The sequence below is a fragment of the Heliangelus exortis genome, chromosome 2 (genome assembly GCF_036169615.1).
Source record: "Heliangelus exortis chromosome 2, bHelExo1.hap1, whole genome shotgun sequence".
NCBI classification, from domain to species: Eukaryota; Metazoa; Chordata; class Aves; order Apodiformes; family Trochilidae; genus Heliangelus; species Heliangelus exortis.
In genome coordinates this window covers 10,960,803-10,980,814 of record NC_092423.1, presented here as the reverse complement: position 1 = coordinate 10,980,814, position 20,012 = coordinate 10,960,803, and the positions used below count along the sequence as shown (strand labels likewise).

The 20,012-nt window shown below is 36.2% G+C and overlaps 1 protein-coding gene across 3 annotated transcripts in view; it reads right to left on the bottom strand.

Annotated features, from left to right (window-relative positions):
- The window catches only part of ZMYND11 (zinc finger MYND-type containing 11), a 106,303-nt gene that overhangs the window by 37,486 nt on the left and 48,805 nt on the right, over positions 1-20,012 (bottom strand). For all 3 annotated transcript variants that reach the window (XM_071734765.1, XM_071734764.1, XM_071734767.1), the window contains exon 3: positions 5,802-5,961. In XM_071734765.1, coding sequence (XP_071590866.1) covers positions 5,802-5,961 — 160 coding nt within the window. The remainder of the gene's footprint in view (positions 1-5,801; positions 5,962-20,012) is intronic.

Here is a 20,012-nt window from a genome sequence, read left to right as displayed (position 1 = left end):
TATCCACAGCATGATATCACACCAGTAGATATTAATTTTTTTGTTTATTAATAAGCACAGTTTTATGCTACTAAGCAACAGTAATTTTCAAGAAAAATCCTTCGCTTTTAGCACACAGTGGATTTATATAATGTAGGTCTATTGGCAAAATAACCTCTGAATTACATGACCTCAGCGAATGGAAAGACAGAAAGTAATGAAAGATTTTAAAAGTTTCAGAATCTTATTTCTCTTGAGTGCTCTTGTGTGACCAGACTGTTAGGTGGCCTGATCCTCAAGGTTTCCTCATACTTCTCCTGAGGTGTGGAATAAGAGATGCAAGAATGTATGAACTCTTTCTCTCCCTCAGGATCATTCATTAACTCTTTACACCAGTGAGTCACCAAAGTAAAGCACACTGGTACTTTTGACCATAATTAGGAAGCTCTTTGAAAAATCCTCAATTCGTTACAATGTGTGGGAAACAGTAACTATGATATTTTAGGCACGGGCTGTCACTATTTCTGTTTCACATTATCCTTCTGCTCCTGACTGAAATGAATGGGATGCACATTAAAACCATTCCTCAACTTAGTTAGTAGAAGCCCCTCACTTCCTAGCAATTACTGATAGCTGTGTGGGTTGTTTTTTGTTTGGGTTTTTGTTTTGTTTTTTGGTTGTGGGTTTTTTGTTGTTGTTCTTTGTTTGGTTTGGTTTTCTTTTTAATTTTAAGTTTATTTTATGTACAGAAAAGATTCAGACAGCGATTATTCTTAACCTTTTTGCAATTATCTTTATAGAGAGAAAGACTTAAGATGACACAGCCAGCTCAACACACAACTTCTGGCTACCAGTACTGACCTAGCATGGAAAAATCAATAAAATTACAAAAGCATTGCAAGTAAGAAACCCAGCTTTTGCTCAATCTAAAGCAATTTAGATTAACACAAACATAACAGCCAAAATACTCCTTTCTCATAGATTGATTCTAGCAAAATTGCAGCTGCAATACATCAAATCACAATAATCACTGAGTGTGTGCCTAAGATCACAAGGGTTAACAAAACCACCTTCAAAACTCACAGTGATGGCAGTGGGTTACAACAAAGGTTAAAATGATGGAAAATCAGATACAATGAAGAGATGGATTTTTTTAGGCAAACTTGGCACTTGAAAGTACCTAGAGTCACTTTGAGAAAGCACCAGTACTTTGTAGATATTAAATATCAGAAATTCCCCAGCATGAGTTAGCAAGTTATGAATTCAAGGATGTTTTGGGAAAAAGACCATTCTACTTCTAATGTTTGGTGAAAACAGGAAAGAAAACAAACTCCCCTACCCCCCTTTCTCTCCCTCGTAATACTCCACTAAAGTAAAAAATCTTTAAAGGAAAATATGGGGAATTACTGGCAATAATTTAGATATGGAGAGAAGCAAATGCATAGGAAAATGACTGTAACTAAACCTCTAAAGTCAGACTTAACTAGCCAGATCAGCTGCTGACTCAGTTAAATGATCAGAAAATAGAACTCTGCGAAAGAGTGACTTCTTGAAAACATAATCACCTTGTGTGTATTCTGTCAGGGAAGAAATAGCTCCAAGCACCTTAACTGTGAAGCCTCACTCTTCACATCTCATTAGAGTATTTGGCTGCTATGAAGCCAAATTTAAAACACTGCAGTCCTCTGAGAGACATTGCATTCAAATGCAAACAATGAACCCGTGTTGCTGACACAGAGGAGCACAATATTGTTTGGCTTTAGGAACACATGTAAACAGAAATTATACATCTGTAATGCCTCTCTCTGGGTCAGTGCAGTTTTATGACTTTAATTGTGAGGAGAATTAGCACATTAAATGATCAAAATAGCTTCGTGTACACTGTCTGTAGAAAAATCACAGAATACAAAAATGAGTAAGACAAACTAACGCTAAGAACTCCCCATAATAACTCCCCATAAAGCTACATAACATAGGTGTTTTAATTTTATTTCTTTCATTGGATTAGACCAACCATTATTTTACACAGATAAAAGTATATGAAATCATGGGATAACTGAAAACAGAAATGAACAGGTAAGGGGATTCATGATTCTTTTCTTCGAGAACTACATCTCCTTGCTATTTTGTCCCCTGCATTGAAAACATAGTTAACAAAACTCATTTTCATTTTTTTTTCTAAACCTAAAAAGAAAGGAGAGAATTTATTTTATGTAGTTAATAAATACTTGTAGTTCTACAAGCTACAAGAGAAACAGAAATAAAGCTTTCAGAGAAGAAAAGTAAACTTTCATCACGAGACTTCAGGAAAGTCATTTCCCTTGTAAGGCAAGAAGCTGCAGAGATTTTTGTTGAATTGCATAATTATGGCATCGACAAACAGTGAAAATGAGAAATTCCTAACTAAAATCCTGGATAACAATGGAAAATAATTTCTTCTCTCATTTATTTTGTGTCAAATGCATTAATCATCTGCAAGATGATTTAAAGTCTGTAAGATGAGAATACATTTTGAAAATCTGCAAAACATATGTATAGATGTCAAATAAGCAAAAAAATGAGTACCTGCACAAGCCCCAGAGACATAATATTTGCAGCAACATTATTGTATAAATACCAGCTCTTAAATACCAGTTGGAATAGAGTACATTTGGCAACTGACTCCATATTTTAAATTTAGTAGCTTATATAAAATATTTCTGCCACATATATCTGAGAGAAAAAGAGAACAATTTTATACATATTTTAAATCTGATAATACTTTTTTTCCAACTTTTCAGAATATTCATTTCCATGTAACTTGTCCCCTTTAGAAGGGCCTCCTCCTGGTGCCCTCAAGCTTCTTCATGTTTGCACTCCATCTTGTTCTTTTCTCTGAGGTTTTGTTTTGGGTTTTTTTTTTTTTTTTTTTGGTTGGTTGGTTGTTTTTTTTGTTTGTTTGGGTTGTTTTGGTTTTTTTGTTGTTTTTTTTTCCTTTACCAGGGCTTTAACATACTAATACAAAAACAGTAACAAAGTAGCAAAATTTTTAGCACATTCCTCTGACAGTTAAAACTAACCCTGTTAGAGATGATATCCTTAGTGCATAGTTCTATCATTATGTCAACCTATTGGACTGGGAAAATGTTTGGAAAAACATAAGCAAGCATCACAGATTACCTAATGAATCTTTTCCAAACAGAGCTGTTTTCAAAATGTGTATGTTTTTAATTACTATTAACATTTAGCTATCAGTCCACAGTCAGCACAAAAACCAGGACTTTCAGGCCTTGTGGCAGCCTCTGGTCATGCACTTACACAAGTAACAAATACAGGTGCTTAGCAGTTCTAATGCCCAGGCCAGTAATTTGTTTATTTGAATATCAATTTTTTTAAAATGCTAAGATTTAGCTCCAAAACCTCAAGAATGTAAAAAAATATCAAGTATTTACTTGATTTTTTTTTTTTTTACTTGATACTTGAATACAGGAGGGATGGCAGAATGAGTCTCTCTGCTAACTCCTTGAAACATCTGGTCCTTGGTGCCAGAAAATAAACTAAAATCCAAGGGCATTTTTGCCAATAGGTGGTGGATCAGTTTTCATGTCTTTCTTTATCACATTATGAGCTTTCCAAGTTCCTGTAGTATCAATCCAACCGAGTTTGAAAATTGGGTCAAGAGTCTGTCTGTAAATGCTGGAGTCTGAAATCCCTGTTCCAACATCAACAGCCCAATTTCACAGAGTTCTATCTCCCACAAGTGGACTGTCTGAAAAGGCTCCTGTGGTCTGTCCTGCCTGAAATGGAACTTGAGTTCATGGTTCCACAGTCATCAGTACCAGATCTGAGCAGTACTGAATTACAAAGAACTACAACCTGCATCTTGCTCAAGTGCAGACAAAACAGCAGTAAAACCATCCAGTGTGTCCAATGTAGAGAACATACCAAACTTCATGGGTTTGCACCAATTGTTGCAGAACAGAAGATACTTGATCTGATATCAAGTGATGACAATGACACTGTGTTACTTATTAATTTTTTTTTAATAGAAGAATGAAAAGAACTACTTTATGCCAAAACCATGCTTTGCTTCATGTGCCTGCAGCATTTTGATTCAATATTAGGATTAAAAAATCAGAGGTTGGGTACTGTTGAAACATGGCCTGCATCAGAAGCTGATTCCTATTTTTGCATAAAATTGTTAAGTCCAATGTGCACTGGTGTTTCATGTTCTGAACAACTGAGATGGCCATCAGACATAGAGACACAGCACAATGCGTCAGTGATTTCAGTGACTGGCAATCACTTAATACTTCTAAGGAAAGGGATATTCAGAATGTGGCTTAAGCATCTTCAGTCAAGTCGAAGACAATTCATTCTGAGATGAAATAATTACATAATTCAGATGACTCACTGGGAATTTACATGATGGTTATCTTGCAAGCTTTTTTAGATAACTGTTCCTAATAAGTCCAAGGAACATTTTTTGAATGACCATTTAAGAAAACATCTATTTGTGAAGCACTTTGGGGTTTGGTTTGTGGGGGTTTTTTGTTTGGTTGGTTGGTTGGAGTCTTTTTGTTCTTAGCAATAGAAAGAAAACTGAATACTTGAGATATCTACAGATATCAGACTTAATGTGAACATCACCTCTAAACAGACAAAACTGACATAAGAAATACCTAAAACAGCTAAGTTGGAAATTTGAAATGTTTACTTCCAGGGAGAATAGTAAAAACAAAGCTACCTACCATTTAAAAGCTCCACTGAGAGTTTCTAATGAAACTAGAATGAGAATATTAACAGTGACATAATGTATGTTAAATACCTATTTCAGTAGTTAAATTAGTGTAACTGGGATAACTTTAACCATAATGTTTTCTATTATGGAAAGGGCTTGTTCCCATTTTCTAATCCTCTAACTTTAAAACAAAAATAGTCTGTTGCTTCCATTTCAGGATCCTATTGATGGCTGCAATGTAATGAGTATTTCAGTATTTTAGAATTTATTTCCCTGTAGAATTTTTCTGGTTTTCCACAAATGTTAAATTAGTTTCTATGCCTGAGACAATGCTGTCCACTTTACCAGTATTTCATACTTTTTTTTTTTTTTGGTTATAAAAACATAGTCATGTAAGTACAGAGACAAAGGCAAAGCACATGTGCAATAATATTTTTCTGGTCAATGGTGAGAGCACTTCATCACAGCTATGGAGAGACAGAGAACACACACTTTTCTTTCCTTAGTATAACTCTCAACCTGTTTAAGTCAATTAAAATATTGACTTTACACATCCAGTGGAACAATAACGGGATGCCTGTAATTAATTTGCTATGAAAATCTTTCTTAACTGAGTGCTCTGGTGTTCACAAACATTTGTAAAACACATTTTTTATGTGTATTTGTATATAAACTACAACTTCTTGTTGCACTTTTGAGAGAAAGGATCTTCCTTCTTCAGATGCAGATTAAAGCAAGATGAATCAAAAATTCTTGTCTTCTATTTTTTTAAAAAGATACCATCTTTGGGATTTGAGGATGTCTGAGGATTTCAAGTAATACCAATAATATTTATCGTCTTCCTGTACAGGAGTGAATAATACATTAAAGGGCTGACTGAGCAAAGTGTTTGCCAATGTTTCATAGCAGAAAAAAAAAATTAGAAATCCAGAAGAAAGAGCTTCTATGGAATAGAAAGGTTAAAAAAGTTTAAGAGTGCATTATTTCCCTCTTCACAAGCACCAACACAGAATCTATAAATAACTTTAAATAGAAATTAAAAGAACATTCATGCAAAGATACCAGAAGTTTTGATTTATTTTCACAAAGATTTTATACTCACAATCTCATCTCCTGGCAACCAATATCCTTCTTGTTCAATACCAGCTTTTGACCCTTTACAGCCCACTGTCAGGGTTTCAACAATAAGACCATCCTTGACTGCTAAGCTCAGCTGACGTGTGGTTTCTTTTGGATGCATACCATGGACTCGAGACATATACCTGCACACAAAGCACAAAAGTCTTTAAGTGCTGAACTATAAAATGTGTCACCAAAAAAAGAGTCTTTATCAAATTACTTAAAATAATACACAGTTTTAGGTTGCTCTTAAGGCCACAAAATTTGTACCATTTACCCTTTTACTCCAAATATTTTTTTCTTCCCCTTGAAGTTATCACGTACACACTTAGACCAGTAGTAGCACAGTAATCTTCTAAAAAAAAGCATACCTCAAAAATGAAACTCACACTGCTTGGGCTTGTCTCTGATAAATCTCCACATTCATTTGTGCCTCTAAAGAGACTTCTTTAAATAAACTGAAACTTACATTTCTGAAATACCTCCTATAGCATATATACTATTGCATCAATGTGGAGATGTACCAATCAACCTGTGTGATGCCCATGAGTACAATAGTTTTATTTAAAAAGTGCATGACAAACCAAATGCATGACAAACCAAAAGCCAACAGCTAGAGTTGTAATATTAAATGTTTTTTCTCCTTTTCTAGATATAACCATAGTGATCACACTGCAATGAACTGCACTGCTGAGATCTGAACATAAAATCATAGAATCATACTATAGCTTAGGCTGGAAGGGATCTTGGAGATTGTCTACTCCAACCTCCCTACCACAGGCAGGGACACTTCTCATGCAGACAAAGTTGCTCAAAAGCTCATCCAATCTGGACTTGAACACCTCCAGGGAGGGGGCATCCACAGCTTCTCTGGGCAATCTGTTCCACATCCTCACCACCCTCATAATGAAGAACTTCTTCCTAAGATCTACTCTAAACCCATTCTCCTCCATTTTAAAACCATTTCCCTTTGTCCTGTGGCTGGACAATCTTATGAAAACTCCCTCTCCAGCCTTCCTGTAGGTTTCCTTCAGGTAATGGAAGGCAGCTATAAAGTCCTCCCTGAGATTTCTCTTCTCCAGGTTGAACAATCCCAGCTTTTCTCATAGCAGAGCTGCTCCAGCCCCTGGATCATCTTTGTGGCCTTCCTCTGGACTCATTCCAACACATCTATGTCCTTATTATGGTTAAGACACATCAGCTCAGTTCTGTATCACACTGGGTGGATGCTCATCCTTCCAATCTGATTTCTCTCTAATCCCATAGAAACCAAAATTCTACATAAGAACCTGTTTAAATGATAATCAATATTACAAATGAGTTTGCCAAATACTCCAGGTTCCAAGAAGGGATGAAACAGGCAGAGACTCAAATCTATTACCTCACTTTCAAACAGAGCACCAGCACACTGAGGCATAAAGTGATGAGGGTTTGAAACTGCCTGAAATTGGGAAAACTACTGATTTGTTTATATACTCATGTTACATGTATTTAGTATCTGTGTGCACATATACACATATTTATGCAAACACAACCAGCTTCCTAAAGTGAAAATTGTCTTTGTCAATGTTTGCTACCTGTATTGCTTTTTCAGCAAATAGCCATTTTAACTCTGTACTAGCCACCTCCCCATCAGAGAGAGACACAGCATGCATGTCTTCTGCAGTTTCTTCAAGTCTTTAAGAGGTCTCAAAATACATAGCATAGATACAAACTGTCATTCTTCCCATTTTACTCATGTAAGAAATCAGGCACTGAGCATAGCAGCCATTTCCCTGCCACTACCCAGTGGGCTGCTCTAGGCCTGCCAACACTTACCAAGTATTAACCCAATGCCATAATCTCCAGTGCATCCTGCTGAAGAAATCATGTATTTTGCATTGCATCATCCATAGTTGCAGAAACACAGGCCAGCAAAACTTCTGAATGCAAAATATAAGTTTCATGGTTCTCACAACTCTGAAAAGGACTGATACATAATACAAACCAGAAAGTCTTAAACCAGCTCTAATCAACTAAGAGGTTTAATCTGCTTATTTCAACTGTGGCAGTGTATGCACTAATAAAAAGGAGCAGCAGTCTCAAAATCTCTCATTTCTTAAAACCCAATCTGCGTTCACAACAAGAGTGAAAGTACTGCCACCAACTAAACAATCTCAACATTTTCTCCAGCTGTAAATTGGGAGTAATAAATCCCCAGTGGCTTTCTGCAGAATACTATAGTCAATGTTCAGACTGTGCAGTCTGGAAATCGACAAGAGCTATGTTTTCCATATTTAAAGTAAAATGCTATCAGCTTTCATAGGATAGCATAAACATGTAGAGAGAACATTTTTACTTCAAAGAGTAGAACTGTTAGAAAAGTACTCCTTCCCCCCATATTTTTACTTATATTAAAACCTGTGAAATGTACCTGGCCAGATATTCACAAAGACTATAAAACAACACTAGCTGGGGATGGATAAAATCCTATCTTATTTCTTTTCAGCCAGAAGGACAACAGCTAAACTAAGAAGTTACTAAGGCACAGGACCTGAACCAGGAAAGATAGTTAAACTCCTTTAATAATGAAATGTGAAAAACTGTCACAACCTGTGAAAGTTGCTGAAACACAAAAGTTAAACTAGAAACAGCAAGTGAGGTGCTTGGAGTCCTAACTATCACATCAAACCTATTACTGGGTGGGGGAAAACCAATATCGAGACGTCTTTGTGCAAAAGTGGCACTACCAATACAGGGAGTGCAAGACTTTTCCTGGCACTGCAAGCACTGAAGCATCTGTCATGAAAAAGTTAAAAACAAGTAAGAGTGATAAAGCAATTCCCTGTTGCTGTTTTCAACAAGAGCTTATTAGCCTTGCCTTGGAGACAGGGAGTTGAAGCAATGCTGGTCTGTGCTGCTCTTGCCCAGTTCTCCACACCAACAGATTGGGAAGTAGTACAATCCCTATACTGCTATTATGGAGCCAGCCATGAGAAGTAAAGCAAATTTGCTTTTAGATGGGTGAGAATAAGGCACAGAGACAAAGTAAAATCCCCTAAATCAGCAAACCAGCCTTAATCAGATAGAGGGATGAAGCAACCTTTGCAAAATAACTGTGCTAATCCCTACAATACAAAATGAGGGCCTGTCTGCTGAAAAGAGGAGGTTTGGCCTTGTAATCTGCATGTTAAATTCTCATTCACCAAATGAGACTGCCTGTCTGGAGGGTACAGAAGCAACTAAACTGCTGCTCATTATTACAATATTTATAGGTATTTTCTCCATTTATAAACCGGCAGTGTAAACCTCCTTGACATCAGAAAGGAAGAAGCTAGAAAATCTATCAAAACTACATTTTTTAAAAATCAACTTCTAAGAGCTTTAGTAAAGCACATTTTCACCTATTGCAAGACCACTTGGAAAGCAAAGAAAAACAACATTTAGCATACAGGTTGATCATTATCATGCTTAAAAAACCTTGGCATTGTCACACAATCATGTATATGCAAATGTGCTGACCTTCAGAAACAAGACTACGAACAAAATCAGGTAAATGCACACATGCAAACAGCTGGTTTATGTGCACACCTATGTCCAACAGCAAAAGAAGAAAAGAGGATAATCACTTATAGATTTGTAGACTGTATGTGTGGGTAACTGCTCATCTACATTTAGTACACAAATGCCAATCAGAAAATGTGCAATAGCAATTTTAAAACTATTTGACACTGAAGATAAACAGTAGTCAGTTCTTTTCAAATTTATCAGCAATCAAATATCACCATATTCTTCTGTCCTGTTTCCCATCCTAAAACCCTGACCCTAAACCCCTGTCTCAGACACCATAGGGACAGCCAAAGGGGTCAGCAGTTCTCACAGCATCCAGCAGCCACAGTCACCTCCTGCGTGCCCCACCCCAGCCACATTGCCCTGACAGCAGAAACTCCTATAACTGGTGCCACTACTAAGTGACAACTGAATCTCGCCACCTCCCTTTTCTAAACAAACCTGAACAAACCAAGTACCTTAATCCTCCTCTCAACTGCTTGCCTGCTCAATATACAGGAGACACGATGGAAGCACCGAGGTCTGTCAGCATGTGAACAGCCCACACCTAAACCTTAAAAAAAAAACTTTCTCCACCTAGCCATTGTCCAGCATCTCTTTCTGTTCAAAATCTACATTTGACACATGCTTAGTAATACACCTTAAAACCTAACAAGTTTCTGTTTCGATCTAAGGGGTGTGGAGGAAGCAGACTCTAAAGCTGCCATCACCATGGGAGCAAAACAGATACAAGAGGAGCTGGCACTTGCAGGAGATCAGATGGTGAACTTTTCCCCTACAGCTGTCACGCAGCTTATAGCTCTTTTGCTTGGTGCTGTGCAGGACAACACAAAGCCAAGCCTGGTCCAAAAGTACTGATGGCCACAAAATAATGCTCATAAACAGCTAATGCTGCCCCAAAGAGTCCTTTTGAACGCAACTGAGTCTACCGAGATGAAGCAAATAGTTTACATGAGTGCATGAGTTTTGTGGCACAAAACCAAAGCTGGACAAGGAAGAAAATTTACTTAAGGTGGGAAGCTGACATGAGCATTTAATAAAAAAAAAACAACACAGTTTTCTGGATTCATATGGAATTGCATTCTCAGCAGCCTGAACTCATCAAAAGGGAAATACTGAAAAAAATGCTACAGCAAGCATCTCTGAAAAAGATGACAGTAAAATATATAGAGAAAATATCTGCTTTTTATAGCATACAATAGTGTGAAAAGTGTAGGTAGATGCTAATTTTAGCAGCAAACACTGTAATCTTGGATCAAGTATCTCTGTCTACTCGGGATGGCTCCACCCTCCACAACAGGAAGGGAAGTACCAGGCTGTGGGCAGCAGCAGAGGATCTGCTGAGCAACTCATCCAGGGAGAAACAGAGGTCTTACCATTTGCTTGTATGCAGAGCCCAGCTCCCAGTACAACTCCCAATTGAGATCTAATAAAATACACCAGGTCCCATTAAGCTCAAATGAAAGACTGCCATTAATTTAAAATGTTAGCCACAGGTATACAAAAATATGCTAGATTCAGGGCCAGACCCTAAGGAATGATACATAATTTTGAAGGAAAGCAGCTAAAAACCTATTCTGAGTTCTATATTGGCAGCAGTTTTAGTGAAGGACTGTGCACTTTCAATGCTTTTTAAAATTTGCAAACAATTGGTCACTTGGTCATACTGAAAGTCAAAGTGGAAGATATGGCTTTAATTTTTTTTTTTTTTTTAAAACTAAAGCTACATAGCATAAGAACTTAAAATACCCACGCTCAAATCTCAGAAATCCACTAGCTATACTAGCCCTGCTACTACACAAGGTGAAGATGTGTGCTCACCAATGTATCTCCAGGTCTCAGAAGTGCAGGCTGCCTGCTCCCAACAGATGCAGAGCTGTGGTACCATTAACTTTCACAAAATACAGACTAAACATTACAGGTAGTATTTGTATTTCAAAGCATTATATTTGAAATTAATATTCCCTGCTTGCCAGAAACCCAGAGCTGAAGACAATACAGAGAGAGAAAGCAGCACCCTTTTCAGTGGGGACATTGCAGCACACTTCTGTTTTCTGATACTTTTTAATATGTTTACAGGATCAGAAGTTTTAATTCTGGATTAAATTCACTAAGGTTAAGACAACCAAAGCATAACATTCTTCCTCTGTATTTAGACTTCACAAAGAGAGATGTATGTATGTATATGAACAGGCTGCGTTTGGTTTTCACTGTGCTTCACAGTCGAGAACACTGCATAGACCAAACACACACAGAGGCACTGAGAGAGCTGTTCATGTGCAATCAGACACTGATTCTATCATCTACATCATGAGCAGTCCAAAATTCCAGGAGGGGGACACAAAGAAACTGAATCACAGAGAAATGATGAATTTTCTTTTTCCTCTGACATCAGTATCTGCAACTTTTATTTTGAATGCACACAGACTAAATAGGAAATGTCTTTAAATATTTTTTGATCTCTGCCTCATGAACTAGAAATACAGCATTTGCATGAACACTGAATCTGATTTTATACAGTGTTTTCATAAAACAAAAAGAATGCATAAGCTTGATATTTAAAAAGTAAGATGCAGCACTTCATTGAAACTCACATCAGCTGCTGCTAAAACAAAGCTAAAGAGTAATCTTGTGTGTACATGCTTTAGATACCACAGGCACCATGACATTTTCTATAATATTCAGCACCCGGGTCATTTCTGTCAAACACGTGGTAATTTTAACTTGTTTCGGTAATTTAAATTATCACACATACAACTTCACTGTACACTTAAGATGGTGTAATGCACCAATATGACCATGAAAAGCAAGCAATTAAGGTACTGAGCTATTCAATCCTTATCTACAATAATCTTCCTTTCAGAACTACTAACACCTTCTTAAGGAAAACTTACCTAAAGCCAAGATCTGTGTTACTGTTGATGATGCACATGTGTGTGCACTGAGCACTACAGGGGAACAGGAGCACTGAACACTCACTGGCATTCCGTGCATATGCAAAATCACTTGTTTATATGCAGAGCCACTGTTACATCCAGCACTTTTCTGTGGATGTACTCAAGAGACAAACAAGTAATATATGACTCAGAATATAACATTCTGGATAATACCTGGCAAATGAAATATTTATTCAGCTCATTCTGTGCATCTCAGTGCAAAACATGCTATATACATTCAAGTGTTTTCGTGATTTAGTTTTGTATCTAATTTAATTTTATTTTTTATCTGGCTTAAAAGTAATAAAAAGTTTCTTTATTTGGTTGTGGAGGTTTTTGGATCAGATTAGTACTAGCTTGGTGGAGATTCAAAATCATCACACTGTCACACAAATGTTCACCTAATTACCAGTTAGGGAAGAGTATAACTACTGGAAAAGCCATAGGGGCAGGGCTGCTGCTTTTGGTGATGCCACTGTTTACATGAATGGGTGTATGAGACCACAGCCTAAAATAAATGGTATGAGTAGTGCTTTGGAGATCATTCTGCCTCCACTGATTACAGAGAAAGACTTGATGAGCACTTCAGGCCAGATAACAACCTGTTAAATGTCCATGTCACACTAATTATGATTTTTTACTTTTAACAGAAAGCCACATTTATTTACAGCAAATAAACCAAATATAAGCTAGAAGTTTCACTTTCAAGTATCATAAAGATGTTATGACTCAAGCAAAGACCAGTACTGATTGTGACATAAAAAGTAAAGTGCTTTACTTTTAATAATTAGAAAGAAAATAGCCTGTTGTGCATTTTTCTACGTAAACTTACACAACTTCAGCACAAATGTTACTAGAAACAGGAAAAGGAGTACATGAGCATATTCATCAAAATGAAAATGTGGATAGTGATTTTCAAGTCAGTTACACTTCCACCACTTTTGTTCTCCATATTTATGCTGGAGTTCATAGTTTGCATGCATTATCGATGAAAAGTATGAAATAACACACAGTAACAAGACTTTAAAGGAGTTGTCCCTCATTAGCAAACACCAAACAAGGAGTATGGCTGTTGTTAATAACCATGTGTTTGTGCTGTTAGTGTGAATCATTTTATTTATCAGTCATACTCATGCTTAACCCAGAGATGATTTCCCCTACTGAATCAATGAAGAACACTGACCTTTGAGATAAAAACAATAAAAGTGCCTTACTAACAATAACGTTAGATTGTAAGAATTATTAGATAAGGAAAATTCATTAGAACCTCTGAGCACCTATTTACTTTTTACAGAATGAAATGTAGGAGATAGATGCTTTAACATTTCTTCAAATAAAAGATATGGTTTAGCTTCACCTCAAGCTCTTCTCCTCACCAAGGTCTGGGGTTTTGTGCTAAACCCTTACAGGATTAACTGCTGCACAGCCAGCTACAGCATCCGTTCCATTCTATGTGGTCTGCACAAAGCAGGAAAAAAATGTAGCAAGGAATCTCTGTCAGTCCCACAGTGAAGAGATTTCTACACTAGGCACTGAATTTGTCTTATGACAGCCAGAAATAAGAAGCAGACTCAGCAATCCATGTAGCAATGCTCTTTTTCACATGGTAAGACTGTGGCTCAGTACCAAATTGAAGGAATTATTCTGCCTAACACATCACAAACAACACTGCTTAATATATCTGAACCACTTTTTCTGTATTCCTTTAATCAGTTTAATTAATGTGATAAAATAGAACCATTAAAAAAACTGAAGAAATTACCTGTATCAGGGAAAGAGCTTGATGAGAAAAAGAGTAATTATTAGCATTAAGAAATTAGCATTAGAAACTCAAGATGACACCTTAACCCCATGTACTCATTCAGAAATTTTAATTCCACTACTACTCAGAGCAAATGCAGCTAGTGTCTTTGTAGGCTTTTCAAATAAAAGTTTACAATTTTTTTCTGCCATCCCTACTTCAACCATCCTTAGTCAAAAATAGCTCTTAAAATGGGCCTAAACCAGCAATAAAGCTACACAGCATCCAAAACAGAAAATTATGATGAACTGACAAAAGATTATATTAAACACCATATATAAAAAGATAAAAGCTTTATGAGTAATGTAGATATCTACATCAATGTTACATTAATAAACATATGACACCGTAAACATCCCTTGTGCAATCAATGACAAACTATCATTTCCACTTAAGGGTCTATAAATATGAATGTACCTTAGTTCTTCACTTCTCTTCAACATTTTTCTTAATCTGGATATTAAAAATACTTACTAGCTTGCTGAATTTGGTCAGTCTCAGTGCAAATTTATAATCAAAACTGTCCATCAGTTATGATGCAAACGCTGCTTAGATTCCCTGTGCTTTCCTGCATATATGCAGTTTTCAGTGTTTATATATTATTTGTAATATATACATGAACTTTTGAAAAATTCTGAAAATTTCAGTGTGAATGCATCGTTTAACCTCAATGTGAACCCATCAGTACAAACTATGAATGTATCAAATAAGTAAAAAATTTTGCTGTCCGTCACATTGATAAGCAACCCATTGCTATGCTTGTAACTCATAGTTAGGCATACATAAAGCAGGGAGTTTATTTACAGCCAAAAGAGCACTTTTACTGAAAATTTTCTTCTTAGGTAGTAAAATACCAATTTTAGATTGCTTTTTGTTTATGAATATGATGGTTTTTTACCAAATTGATAAAAAAATCCTGAAGAAGACTTTTTTTTTTTTTTTTTTCAACCAGGATTATCTATGTCAGAACACTTAGACTTGGTTCATTCTCCTGGTTTAACCACAACAGTTACATGAAAACAGAAAAAACCCCACTGGTTTGGGGCTAGAAGAATCAACTGAAGTTTATAATAGGAAAGAGAGAAAAAAAGTAGAAGAATTAGGAATTAGAAGGCAGACAAATGTGCCTTGTCTTGCCTGTAACAGAAAACACATAAAGAGGTATTTAAAACCAAGAGTCTTCTACCCTATCATCACTGGGTGATGTGTCTCTGTAATGCATGTATGTATAATTAAGCCAACCCTATATAACCAGAATTCAGTTTTCTCAGAGGTAAACACTCTACAAGAAGCAGCTATGGCCTGCTGAGGAAGCAGTCTCTTGCTTCTTTTGTAGAACCTCCAAGTCCACACTTTTGCTTCCCTTGAATTGTTAGGAACTGTTGTAACACTTCATGGCACGGAATAAAACTTCACCTTACTGTTCTTCCTCACCCTTTCCCAACTGGTAAAATGTGGGCTGTCTTGAGCACCTCCTTCAATATTGCCCTGCTCACACAGAACAAATGATGAGAGGGAATGGTTTAACAGAGAATATGAAACTGATGAAGCAGAAAAACATTTCTAAGCTTTCATTTCACTCGAAGAAATAGCAGGTGCTACTGCTCATGTAAAGTTAAACAACAGGATTATCCAGCTATAAATCCAGAGTCATCTGCTCTCCTAATCATTCTTATGTCTTACTATTTTTGTTTATGCATGTCTATTTAGTTGCAACATGCAAAATACTAAGAAGATTTAAATTTTAATCAAAGGTACTATAAATAGTGACAGATTTTTTTTCTAACACGTTTCTGAGCTTCAAATAAGCAATACTGGAAGAATCTTGTTATTTTAATTTTTCTTCTTGCCAGTGAATTGCATATTATTTATAGACTTGTGTGATTATTCCATACCCGTTTGAATTGCTCATTTTCTTATTTATACTCTCTTGTGATTATTCTCTACCTGTTCAAATTGCTCATTCTCATCTTTGCTTTAATCGCTGCTTCTAGAAATTGTTTTTTTAAAAGTAGATGGCCTAAAAAGAGAGTGGCAGAAGACCTAAGGCAACAAAAGCAGATTTATGGATGGGAGAGGCCCTTAACTTTAACTATTCTCAGAGATTGACTGGAGAAATTTCATAGAGTGGTATTTGGAAGAGAAATCCCCCTCTCAGGACTAAATGTCAAACTGAGAGGGTCACTTACTCAATCTACAACTGCTAGCAACTCCACCTCAACCATGAGACCAGAAAATCTCATCATTTTACAGTAATCTTTCATACTGACAAATTTTTTTTTGGCATGCTATCCCATCTATGCTGATTAATGTCAGTCTGCACTAAGCTAAAAGGGGACTGACAGTCTACTCAATATAGGTTTGGGATCTGCTCATTTCTCTTGGATGATGACTTTGCTGCATCTACATCAAATTAGAAAATAACAAAAATGAGTGTACTGAAGAAATATGGGGAAAATGGCTATGACTCTTTAGGGACCTAGCACTGGAGCATCCTATCTGAAGGCAAATTAAAAATAACAGAAGTCTTTTTACCTGTTTATGAAAAAAAAAAGCACAACATTTTCTCATATCACCGATGTTGTGATGAAAATGGTAGTTTCAGTTTTGCATTATTTGACAATAACACAAATTCTCCAGTTACAGCTTATCAGTTTCATCCTGGTTTATGGTCTATCCACCTATCCATCTATCATCCTCCCAAAAGTTGTGATACCTCTACCTTGTGGACTATGGTCACCCTTGGTTTCATTCCCAAACTAACTCATTCCTCAGGCTTTATTCTGGAGAAAGTCAACTTGCTCCTCCTAGGAAAAAGGCAAAGCATGGCTAAGAAGTTAGTTTGCTACGGAAAGCAAACATGGATATAAACTATGGCAGGACTGGCTCCTTTGGCCAAGGGCACTCCAGTGGTGTTCCAGCTTGCTCTATGTCCTCAGATGCCTTCACACCGTGCCTGATGGTGAAGTGTCATGCCTCTAGCTGCAAGCTTCAAGAATAGCATTGCTGTGGGTTGCACTATTTTTGGTGCTTAGAACTGAAGAACCACACACACATATAAAACAAACAAAGAATACGTCAGGGCCGAAGAAACACTCCACAAGATGAAGGCAATGCAGTGTGGTCACAACATATCCACTCCAGATGGTGCCAGAACACTCCCTGTCATGGGAGACATTATAGACAAAGCCTTAGCAAGAGACAGGGAGAGAAGCCAATCAACTAAATAAATCATGAAACACATCAAAGGAAGAAAGAGAAAGATATGAGGAAGGAAGTATGGAAGTATGTTTTGTTTCTTCACATTAGTCTTGATGTAACAGTGTAGAAACCAGAATAATTATCTGTTCACAATGACAAAATCTTGAAAGCAGTCAATAATAGTTCTAGCACACCACATTTGCCAATGGGGTGTTTTAATAACAGTAACTTAAAAAGTAATGAACTCTGAACTATTCATAAAGATCATGACAGGTTCATAAATTTCTTGTTAGGAAACCTAATACCTTGAGAGAAAAAGGGTAAATATTTAATTAATATTTGATTAACTCCTAGCAGTCTATTTAACTGTAAGGGAATTATAAAGAAAACACTATAAAAGAAGCTGGAAGACTGGACTAGCCAAAGAAAGATAACTTTAAAAATATGTCTGTACAGAAATACTTAACGATCTGCTAGGGAAATGAATGTCAGTAATTTATGTGGCTCATGTAGATATGCATGCCTTTTTTTCCAGTGTATTTTAAGGCATTTTATTCCATAGAATCAGTTTTTGAGGTTACCTCAAAAACAAAACAGATGGAAGATGAAGAGGAAAAAACAAAGTCAAAGCATAATTAAAAATTTTAGCACACTTTTAGGGATCAACGATTTCTCAAGCTGTGCTCTTGACAGCACAAGATATGGGAAACCATTTCTTCACTAGTGTTTACAGCATAACTAATACCAATAATACTCATCTAAATAATTGACATATTATGGTCAAATTATCCCAACATCAAGCCTGAACAGAAAACTAAGTAATTTTTCTTGATGAATACTTCCTAGAAGTATTATTTCGTTGTTAAGTAATTTGGTAGATTAGAAGTACTAGTTATTCCTAGTACATGGATTTTAAATTATAATTCACTGACTTGATGCACACTATGACAACATAAGCTGAGTGAGAACATTTATTTTGCATACCTTTACAGAAACGTTACCACTGCCTTCAAATGAGCTTCAACATTAAACAAAAATGCCTTGAACACACTGAAGCCTCGTTACTAAGATAGGAACTTCTCTTTAATAGGGAGTTTGCACTCTTACTAGTAATTCCTTTAAATTCACTAGACTGTTACTTCTTGTTACTAGTGGTTTTCACTCCTTCATTTACTTTTCAAGCTACTGAAGAGTGCCTATCCCCAACCAATGGAAAGTACCCTTCCAAACACAATGTACCTTCACATATAATCACAACAGCTGCAGAATCCATTTCATACAATGATTTGTTGCTTTTTTATTTTTATTTTTTCTCTGCAATGGAGACTCTTCACTAATGATGTTTCTATTTAATTATTTATACAACACTCCAACCATCAGTGTCATATTCTTGCTGTGCATTACAAACACACATTTTCATTCCTTCAAAACCAGACACCTTTCTTGTGTTTCTTAATACTTCTCTTTATGCAATGACTTTCTGCAAAATACTTTCCAAAAATTCAGCAAGCTTAATACCTGGTTTCTTAAAGGCTCTCACTTGCATATTCAAATTTTCTAAGTGACTCTTCAGTGTAAGGCAGTTTTAACCACTTCCTAACCACACATTTTTCTATTCTTGCTTTTCCCCCTAATCAGTTGAAAAAAGCAAAGCATACTGTTTTTAGTCCACTTTTAATGAAACAGTCTCTTTCCTTATAGGTTTTCCTGATAATATGAGAAGTACTTCCTAGTGTTCTTGGCTTCTCCTACACAAACCTCCTACTCTTGCGTTCTCTGCAAAAAATGTGTGGTTAGTTCTATAGATTTTTCTCACATACTTTCTATTGCCGATATCTTTACCCCAGATATTTTTAACAATTAGAAATAAAGCACAGGCTACATTTTAAATATTTTAACATGTTATATAAATTTCTCTTTTTTACATATTGAGTTGAAATACTTCGTTATCTGTAAAAAATGAATCCTTTTTTTGTATTACAAACATGTCCAACCAGGTCATAAAAAGTAAATGCTTGTAAATATTTATAGTGGCTTCTACTCATCAGCAGAAGACTAAGAAAAGCAAGAAGTAGTGGAAATAAAAAGGAATATGTTAGGAAGACACAACAATGCTGAGCTGCTGTTTAAGAGAAAAATCAACAAACAGATCATCAGCAATAGAGATTCTGCTCTGAAGGTGTTTGGAATAATAGGTCACAAAATACACAGACAGTTTGTCTCTGGCAATATATGAACCTTCAAACCAGGACAAAAAGAAAATAGAACCAAAAATCATATCATGTATCACCTTTTCAACTTTTTATGTCCTCTGAAAATACACATTTGTCATCCATTATATGACAAGGTAGGATGACTGTCACTTACCTTAAACAACAAAAAAAGCTTATTTTGCTGACAAGTTTTCATAAGCTTCATTGTCATTATTAATTGCAAATACTTGTAACACACAAAGCTACTCTTTCCGTCAGTCCTGAGAGGCACTAACACTTCTAAAAAATGTTGTAATCCTCCCTTTAGGTCCAACTATGTGTGTAAAGTCATAATTTTCACTTTTGACCAACGTTTCGTTTTGATATTACTATTCACACATTTGCTTGTGTGCCCAGACACTGATTTATCTTTTAAGGAATTATAGTTGTACTTTGCCAAATGACCCTTGATTCTGGAATAATACATCAGTTGCTCAGTTTTTATCAGAATAGAT